The sequence below is a fragment of the Sinocyclocheilus anshuiensis genome, unplaced genomic scaffold (assembly GCF_001515605.1).
Source record: "Sinocyclocheilus anshuiensis isolate Anshui unplaced genomic scaffold, SAMN03320099.WGS_v1.1 scaffold188, whole genome shotgun sequence".
In the NCBI taxonomy this organism is placed as follows: Eukaryota; Metazoa; Chordata; class Actinopteri; order Cypriniformes; family Cyprinidae; genus Sinocyclocheilus; species Sinocyclocheilus anshuiensis.
This window is the reverse complement of record NW_015555768.1, coordinates 206,679-216,638: the sequence shown is the minus strand read 5'-3', so window position 1 is coordinate 216,638 and position 9,960 is coordinate 206,679. Positions and strand designations below refer to the sequence as shown.

At 38.5% G+C, this 9,960-nt stretch overlaps 1 protein-coding gene across 1 annotated transcript; it reads right to left on the bottom strand.

Moving 5' to 3' along the window:
• Positions 1-2,051: 2,051 nt before the first annotated feature.
• LOC107674305 (neurofilament medium polypeptide-like) lies at positions 2,052-5,374 on the bottom strand. Its single transcript, XM_016468246.1, has 3 exons — positions 4,370-5,374; positions 3,560-3,684; positions 2,052-3,483 (listed from the first exon to the last, which is right to left on the bottom strand). Exons 1-3 carry the CDS (start codon positions 5,372-5,374, stop codon positions 2,475-2,477), a joined length of 2,139 nt encoding a protein of 712 aa, XP_016323732.1. The 3' UTR covers positions 2,052-2,474.
• Positions 5,375-9,960: the final 4,586 nt, after the last annotated feature.

The following is a 9,960-nucleotide window of genomic DNA, read 5'->3' as shown; positions in this document are numbered from 1 at the left end:
GCCTGCGGGTGAGGATATTTTCAAGCTATTTGTCATTTTAGGGTGAACTATTGCTGCAAATCCTGAAAAAATTGCTTTCGGTTCATTCGTAATGCCAGAATGAAAGGTTGAGCACAATGCATTGTGGGATACGGTATCCCACATAGTGTGCTCTGTTGTTTGCTGCACATTTGAGGTAATCCATGTATTTAAGGCATACAGAAAATGTGCATACGGCACACAATATATATTGCATACTGCAGAAACAGTGCTATTCCAAGCACGGCCCGTTCTCAATCAGGTACACTACAACCCACTAAATCTGCTAGTATGCAGCCATCAACTCCAGTACAGCGCTGTGCATTGATTATTTATTCATGACAGCTGTAATCAATATAATGCAAGAAACCTCAGAGCTCAGCTAGAGTGATTCACTAGAGTGATGCCATGTGACAATTTTGTGCACATTCAGCACTTGAACAACAGCACAGAGCAGAATCCACAGAAAGCACAGCTTTGGATTCCCCCATCCGTGCACCTATACATGAGGTGAGTGTTGCATAGTGGTAAAAATCTGAGCTGTTAACCTGAAAGTTGTATGTCTGAACCATTCATGAACTATGACCATTGTGCACTAAGTGTGTCAGCCAAATGCACTGTCGCAGTAACCCTAGTTGTGATCCCAAGCCAGACCCGGTGATCAGCACAAATCTGTATTGATTTGCATTGCAGAATTGGTGTTTTTAAGCATGCAAATCCAATTACTGCCTCCTCAGGGACAAATTCAGTTACCTGATGATCCAGAGCACTTGGCTCAAGCTCTAACAAGCCATTGCAGCACATGTTCTCCATTATCCTAATTGAGAGCTATACACTTAGGTCTAGTAACACTAATGGAGAGGGATAGAGAGTGATCTTGTTTGAGAAGAAAAATGTGATTAATGTCCGTGCTGTAATGAAATGTTTGTGAGATTAGTCATGCTTCACTTTTTTTGGTCTAGCTGTCTGTCATTCTTTGCATTTGCCCATATAGAAAAACGGAAGGTTTTATTGCCAACTATTAATCTTAGTTTACATGTAAAGGACTTTATCTTCTATTGGAAGGAACACCTTTTTAAAGAAAACTGTAATCTTAATATTTTATTATTCTGGAAGCATTTTATGAAAGCAGTAAGACATGCAATATTGTGAATTGTGGGTTGCAGGTAACTTTGTGTGATAAAATATAAATGTTTAGGATTATGTGTGAACTTTCCAAGAGGAAATTACGTTGATTTTTGTGATAATCTTTGTGCTATTTGTTTCTAAACAACAATTGCATTACATTTTTTTATTCAGTGAAATTAATACTTTTAGTCAGCGAGGATGCATTAAATTGATAAAAAGTGACAATAAAGACATTTATAATGTTACAAATTTCAATTAAAAATAAATGCAGTTTTAAAAAATTTTTTATCCAAATGTCTGGAAGTAAATGGCATTTATTAGTTTTTTTTTTCAATGAATGTCTATATAGTTTTTAATATTTTTTTATTTATTGGTTTTAGATTGAGTTATTTTACTTCAAGTTAAACTAAATAAATAAATAAGAAATGTTGCCTTGGCAATAGCTGAAATAAAAGTTATTTTTATTTTATGTTATTTCTGTTAACATTTATTTTATTTCAAGTAATGGTTTTAGTTATAACTGTAATAACCCTGTTGTTTTCAACACTGATAAGAAATGTTTCTTGAGCAGCAAATCAGCTTATTACAATGATTTCTGAAAGATCATGTGACACTGAAGACTGGAGTAATGCTGCTGAAAATTCAGCTTTGATCACAGGAATAAATTACATTTTAAAATATATTCAAATTGAAACTTTTACTTGAAATTGTATTTTTACTGTATTTTTGCTCAGATAAATTCAGCCTTGATGAGCATAAGAGACATCGCTCAAAAACATTACAAATTTTGAAACAGCACAGTATAAATTCAAACACACATAGGAGTTTTGTAAGGACTTGATGAGCTTTTATTGATTGAGCAGCACCTTTAGCTTTCACAGTATCATTGTTAGCAGCTGTTGTGTTTCATGTTAACAAACCGAGTCTTATCATTGAGTCAGTGCATTATGTCTTAAGGCAAGAAGTATACTAGAAAGACATCATATCATTTTAAATAATGAAATGGAGTTTCAGCTCAAAGTGCGCCTGCGAATGATGATATTATAGCACCATTATTGCCAAACAACTGCTGAAGTACTTCTCTTATCGCTGAAGTCATTAGCAGCATAAATGTACTTGTAGTTGAATTCAAACGCGCTATAGTTTCGGTTTCAGACACGTCAGCTCAGCATGGCTACTGTAGCTACGTCCCTCCAGACCACACATGCAAGTCAATCATTAACACGCATGCAATTCTTTTAGCTATAGCTGCATCAAATGACATTTGCATCAAATAGAATTATTTCTAACAATTGATTAAATCTAATTCCCTGTCAAAGTCATTTCCATCAGTCTTTTCCTTTGATTTCCTTCTTTGCTTGCGGACTGACTTTCTCGACTTTTTTGGTGACTTTCTTTTTCTCCTGAGGCTTTTCTTCGGACTTCTTCTCTTTCTCTGTGTCAGGTTTGCTCTCCTTGTCTCCATTGGTGATGGTTTCCACTGTTCTGGTTTGGACCTCTTCTTTCGGACTGGCTTCTTCTTTGGCCGGGCTCGTCTGGTCTCCGTTGGGAACAACTTTTTCTTCTTTTTCTTGCTGCTTTTCTTCTACTGGGCTTTCTGGTTTCTCCTTTTCTGGTGATTTCTTCTCATCTTCTTCTGAATCACCTTTTTTGTCGCTCTTCTCTGAATCAGCCTTCGTTTCCTCTCCTCCAGATTCGTCTTTCTTCTCTTCATCTCCTTCGGGTTTGGTCTCCTCTTTCTCATCATCTTTTTCATCAGCTTCTTCTTTCTCCTCCTCCTCATCATCTTTGGTTTCTTCTTTACTTTCTGCCTCTTGTTCTTCACCACCCTCCTCCTCCTCCTCCTCTTCCTTTCCTTCTTTGTCTTTCTCACTGCCTGTTGGAGATTTATCACAGCCCAGTTCTGTCTCCTCAGTCACTTCCACTTGTTGTTCCTCTTCCTCCTCACCTTCTTCCCCCTCTTCTGCTTCCTCTTCCCCTTCTTTCTCATCCTCCTCAGCAGCTTCTCCCTCTTCTGCTGTTTCTTCCTCATCTCCTCCTTCTGCCTCTTCCTCTTCTTCGCCCTCAGGAGCAGCAGAACTCACTTTGGCCTCACTGGCGGTGACAACCTCTTCATCCTTTTCCTCCTCTTCACCCTCACCAGCTTCTTCTGCCACTTCTTTAGCCACCTCTGCCAGATCCTCATCGAGGTCGCTCTCTCCTTTGGTCTCCTCAATGATCTCCTCCACTATTTTATGTTTGATCTTCGAGGTTTTAGGCTGGCTGTAAGCAAACACAGGGCTTGAAATACTTCCAGAGACGGTACGGAAACGCGTCTCCTCACCCTCCAGCAGTTTCCTGCATTTGAGAGAGAAAATTGTCATTAATCAAATGAATGACATGCAAAAAAGCAAAAAGGTGCACAACTCTATACCTGTAAGCTGCTATTTCAGCATCCAGTGCCATCTTGACATTAAGCAGATCCTGGTATTCCCGAAGATGACGAGCCATTTCCCATTTTGTTCCCTTCAGATCATTTTCCAGTTGGTGAATCATTTCCTGTTGAAGCAGATGCAATAAATTTATTTACAACTTCATTCATGACTAAAATAAAAATCTGTTCATTTTTGTTAAACAAGTTTTAATAAACAACTACATTTCTAAAAGTTCTCATTTGGGTGTAAATGCTCTCTTGGTATCCAATGTAGCACCCTACATCCGTTTTATGACTTGTTTAATAAATTCTAACAGATCTGGCTCAAGTTAACCCAACAGGCCACTGAAATGAAATCCTGCAGCGCTAGTAAAAACGTATGTTTTTTTACGCAGTGCGCAAACCACCTGTGAAATAATGGCTGCGTTTCAAAACCTGTAGTGTGCAGCATTTTTGGGCCATTCTATGTTTTGCAAAACAGCCACGTTCCTTTAAGTACACCCTAAGTTCAAAACATTACCGTCATATCATGAAAACTGCGTAAACTCATCCGAAATCATTATTTCAAGTGGTTTGCGCAACGCGCAACTGCACAGTGTTCATACTTACATTATACTAGTGCAGGATTTGATCATAAAAATCATTAAACATCGAGAGCACATTTGAATTCTTTAATAAAACTATGCATAAAATACATGATAATTGTATATTTTATTTTAGTATTTATCTATTCATTCGTTTAATATTTATACATTTAATATTTTTAAGTTAAACTTATAATGTATTCACTTTTTTTTTTTATAAACTGACCTGATAACTAGCAACGTCGGTGTTGTGGCGGTCTTCGATATCATGCAGCTGCCTTTCCAATGAATCTTTGGTGCCACGAAGAGCCTCCAGTTCACTGTTCTTGGCTTGGATCTGACGGCGGTAGTCTGCCATCTCGTCCCGTATGGACTTTATAGCATCCTTGTTGTGTTCCGCGGCGTCCGTCAGCATGGCATAGCGGCACTTGAACACCTCTTCAGCCTGCTGGAGGTTCTTGGAGGAGAGGCCGTCCAGTTGTGCGCGGATCTCCCGAAGCGCAGAGGTGATGTCGGTCTTCTGGAGGTCCCTCATCTCCACCACCGGCACCTGCGCGGCTTGAAGCTGAGCCAGAAGCTCGCTGATCTCCTCCTCGTGGTTCTGCCGCAAGAAGTCCATTTCGTCCACGAGCGCCTGGACTTTCCTTTCCAACTCCAGCTTCATCAGAAGCGAGCCGTCTTTGTCTTTCTTCATTCCCCGGATCGCAGACTCCATGTGCTCTTTGAGCCTGGCTTCATCTTCGTAGCGCTCTCGGAGCCGCTGCAGATCCTCATCCATGTGGTCTGTGTCGAGCAGCATCTGCGCCTTCTCCTTGTGGAGTTGCTCCAGGGCGCAGCGCAGGTCTTGGAGCTCGCGGTCGTACGCATCGCTTTGCAGGGACTGCGGCAAGTTCTGCTGCTTTAGCGCTTGGATCTCAGCCTCCAGCTGCTTGTTTTGGTCCTCGAGGAAGCGAACCTTGTCGATGTAGCTGGCGAAGCGGTCGTTGAGCCCCTGGAGCTGCTCCTTCTCGTTACTGCGCACCGGATCTCCACTGAGCGCCGCGCTTAACTCGAACCCTTCCGGAGACGCGAGCACGGCGGGGCTGTACGCAGCCCTGGATGCGGCCACATTTGTGGATCTTTTGAAAGACAGAGGACTGGGTTTAGCCCACGAGCGCATAGTGGAGGACTGCGGCCGGATAGTCCGTGTCTCCAGAGCCCTTCTGCGGGAGGAGGTCACTATCATGTCCATGGTGAATGGTGCTTGTGAATAGGTGGTGTGGTGAGGGCATGGCTGCGTTCTTGTCCTGTTGTATTTATACGCCGGCTTACTTTGTCAGCGAGGCAGGAGGAGCACCCTCCCCTTAGAAAATCGATGAAGATGAAGGAGGACTTTGGGTCGTTGGGATGTTCAACAATTCACCTCATTGCCCCCAAAATAGTCGAAATCTTTTAAAACTGTATAAAAGGCTTTGACTTTTTGCATCATTAAAATCGACTCACATGCACCATATGTTGTTTAGTGCACTTGCTGCATTTTATTTTTTCACTTGTTAAATCACTTATCCTATTGCAGCTATTGACTTTATATGCTCACTCTAGTTGCACTCTTCATCTACACGATTAAGCACATGTATTGTATATGTCAAAAGTTTGGATAAATTACGATTTTATAAGCTTTTTGGAAGTGGCTGCGTTTATTTGATCAAAAATACAGTAATATTGTGAAATGTTACTATAATTTAAAAAAGCTGTTTTCTATTTGAATACATTTTAAAATGTAATTTATTCCTGTGATGCAAAGCTGAATTTTCAGCATCATTACTCCAGTCTTCAGTGTTACATGATCCTTCAGAAATCATTCTAATATGCTGATATGCTGCTCAAGAAACATTCTCTTAAATGATATCAAAATGCTGTTTTGAGTACAAAATATTTATTTGCTCCATCAATATTCAATAAATAGAAATATATAATATATTTTCAGTTCTCATTTAACAGCCCGATTCTGAATTGGCTGAGTCCTTTGGAGCAAACCACCAAGTCAAATGCCCTGTGCAAACTTTCTTTGCCAATAAACATGAATTTTGCTTTAGATTCATTATAAATATTTTTGTTATTTTGATGCATGCAAACATAAGCAAAGTCCGGTTTATTGCACATGCAGGGCAATGCAAATAAAATGCAATTTCTACAGTGACTGAACAAAATATAACAGATACTTATCACAGGCTGAACTACACAACACCAAAAAAAAAAAAAAAAAAAAAATCTAATAATTAACTGTTGAAGTTTTTTTTTTCTGTATATGATATTTAATTTTAGATGCTTTAACTGATCACCATTTTTAAGAAACGTTTCTGTTTTTAGTTTAAATAATCATGAGTGACAAATGATTTTTTTTAAGTACAAGTGTTCCATGTAGTCTGAATTAATGTGCAGTCATAATACTGCATGCACAAATATAAAAGAATTATGAAAATTTTGTTTAAAATAGCTTATGAATATACAGATGAATAAAATGCCAATATATTGCAGTTCCATCAAGGTTAAAATACCATCAGAGACAGACCAACAGGTTTTTACAAAAGAGTTTGCTAAAAAGCAATGTAATATTTATAACCTGTGATTGATTTATATTAACATTTACCTGTTTAACATATTACTTGTTATTAAATATATTTTGCTTTTACTAGCCATGACACTCTTGAATCCGTGCACATACCAAGACAAAGCAGCCAATCGGCCGTCAGCATGAGCTGATGCATGAGGATTTGGCCTCTGTTGTCAGGAAGGTTCAATAATGCAGCAAAGTACCAAGGTTAAAAGAAGTTTTCTAATTAATTTTACAGATCACACGGGAATCTTTTTACTCCAATGTATAATAAAAAACCAAGAGCCTTCCTAAAATAATAATTACATCTTCTTCATAAGGAAGGTCCCATAGGATCAAAACACATCTTGAATACTAATATCAGTGTATTAAAAGAAGTTTAGTGAAAATCACGAAGATGTTACGATATTTATATTGTTATGATAATAATAAGGCTAACCTAATAAAACAGTTTACCATACACTTAAATAATTTAACCAGATAATAGCCATAACTAGTAAAATCAGCACACATACTGGCAGCAGTGAGGCATGATGGGAAATACAGAGGTTACGAGAAAGCAGAGGGACTTGATCAATACAAATTACAGATAATCAATAGAAAATTTAAATCTGACAATCAAGAGAGGAAAGTGGCCTGTTGCTAATGACAGTGATGCTCACATCCAGATTTACGTTATTGGATAATGATTTTTATATATAATTTATATATAAATCTACTTAACTGTAGTTTTGTGTAGTTAAGTTGGGTATTTCAGTTATGTCAACACATTTTAAATGAATTGCAGCAACATTTTACAGTGTATAAATAAATAAATAAGCATGCATTAATAACTTTTTCATGTTTGACAATTTTTTTTAAGTACAAATATTCCATGTCTCTGAATTAATATGCAGCTTGTTATTCAATTGCATGCATAAGATGTATAAAAATATCAAAGTGTTTAAAATTAAACACTTTTTTGGTTGAGGAGAGCCCCCCCCACATGATTGTAAAACACTTTGGGTGTACAACAATACACAATAAAGTGCCATATAAATGCATAATTCATTCATTCAAAATAGCTTATAGAACATATACAGTAGAATAGCCTATAATATTATAGAATATACAGATACATTATAAAATGCGGGACGTGGCTGCTTGAATATTGTGTATATTATAATATGTATAATTTGTTGAGCTAGCTGTTTGTGCATCATCTCTAGTAGGCTATCTCATCCGTCTCATATGTCCTCTTGATTTCGTGATAGGGAATCGCCTGCCGCAGTGGAACACTAGACGCTCGAATGTAATTGTAAGGCCCAACAAAATTGCTCTTTGCCGGTTATAAAATTGCACAGTCATGCTTTTGGGTGCTTAGACAGTGCGCCGCGGATGCTTCAACCCAGGCTGCGAGCCAATATAGCGGGCTGCAGAGATGCTGAGTCAGCGCCAGAGAGACGGGACACAACACAGCTCGATTACCGGAGCAAACAAACGGGAATGTTAGACAGATAGTACTACAAGATATGCGCTCGGGTGTTTGTGTGTGCTGGAACAGAAAACAAAAAAATGTTTTCTACACTGAGAAACATAAGCATACTGGCACTAGAAAGATGCTTGCTTTATTTCCGTCTCTTTTTGGTTTGCTCGCTAGGTGTTCGTGAGGATAAAGACGTATTCGGACGACTGTTTGGAACGGTGATTTGAGTATTGCATTTCTCACTCAAGCCCAACGGAAGTCTTCACATGGCGGTCAGCAGCATCTCTCTCATCCCTCTCCTCACACGCGCGCTCTTCCCTCAGATCTTCACTCATTGCTGGGTGTAAATCACAAGCTCCGCTCCTCTGCAGCACACGAGGCAAAAGTGAGGCCGATGTTTCATTTACTGAGCCTCAGTGTCAGGGTGAAGGATGAGGCGAGGACTGAATTGCAGGAAGTCTGGGCTCTTTTATTAATAATAAAACAGAACAAAAACGCTCCCATTGAAAGCAAGACATGTCAGGAGTGTCGGGACTCTGTCACAAAACCACAAGAACCCTGCCAATCAGTCTGAGAAAGATACTGCAAAACACACATTTGTTTTTCTCTGCAATGTTTTTATACTAAGCTAATGATATTTTATACCCCCTAACACTCGTATAAAGTTTCTGCATTTCTAGATTTTCATTAGCACATTATTGAGTCTGTTTGATTTTCATCAGAGCATTTTTGAGCCTGTTTAATATGCCGTTTTCCTCGTGAGGACCGTTAGCTGTTGAACACCGTGGGTGATTTCATGTCTTAGGCTACTAGTCTTGTGGAGAAACGTGCTAGCTAGAAATTTTCGCTAGTTTTATACATCTATATAATAAATAACGAACTATAGGGTAATAAAATAGGGGAAGAAGCCCCCCCTTAAAGGGGTCAAATAATGCTACAAGTGGCCTTTTATTGTGGCCAGCCTAAGGCACACCTGTGCAATAGTCATGCTGTCTAATCAGCATCTTGATATGCCACACCTGTGAGGTGGATGGATTATCTCGGCAAAGGAGATGTGCTCACTAACACAGATTTAGACAGATTTGTGAACAATATTTGAGAGAAATAGGCCTTTTGTGTACATAGAAAAAGTCTTAGATCTTTGAGTTCAGCTCATTAAAAATGGGGGCAAAAACAAAAAAATCATATCAACTTGTGGAAAATGGGCATCCTATGACCCCTTTAAGAACAATGTGCATTTACTTCTAAATTGTAATTTAGAAGTAATTTTTTTTTAAATTTGACATTTTTTGCAGCTTAGTTTGAATAAAGGCTCTTTTTTGAGCTAAAGTTGAAGCTTTGAGTTCATACAGTGAACTCTTATTTCAGGATGAGTAAAATGTGATTTCTCGTGATATGATCATTGTACACTGTATTCGGAACATTGTTTGCGTTACATTTTCATCCCCCTTCACGCCAAATGATGACATGATTTTACAAAACTATTGTTGTTGATATTACAATCATGTGTATGTTCATTGCTATGTGTAATTTATGTGTTTAGCCACGTTTGGACATGCACACGCATGTTAGCTCAGTGTGTTCTACGGATTATGTACTTGAATGCAGTTACTTTGCACTTTTCACACTCACCTATGCAAATTCAAATCACTATACAGCAGCAACCTAATGATCTATTAACACTGTCACTAACAATATCACAAGAGACAAAATCAAAAGCTGAAAATCTGATCAAATTACTGTGGATTCAAACGAACAG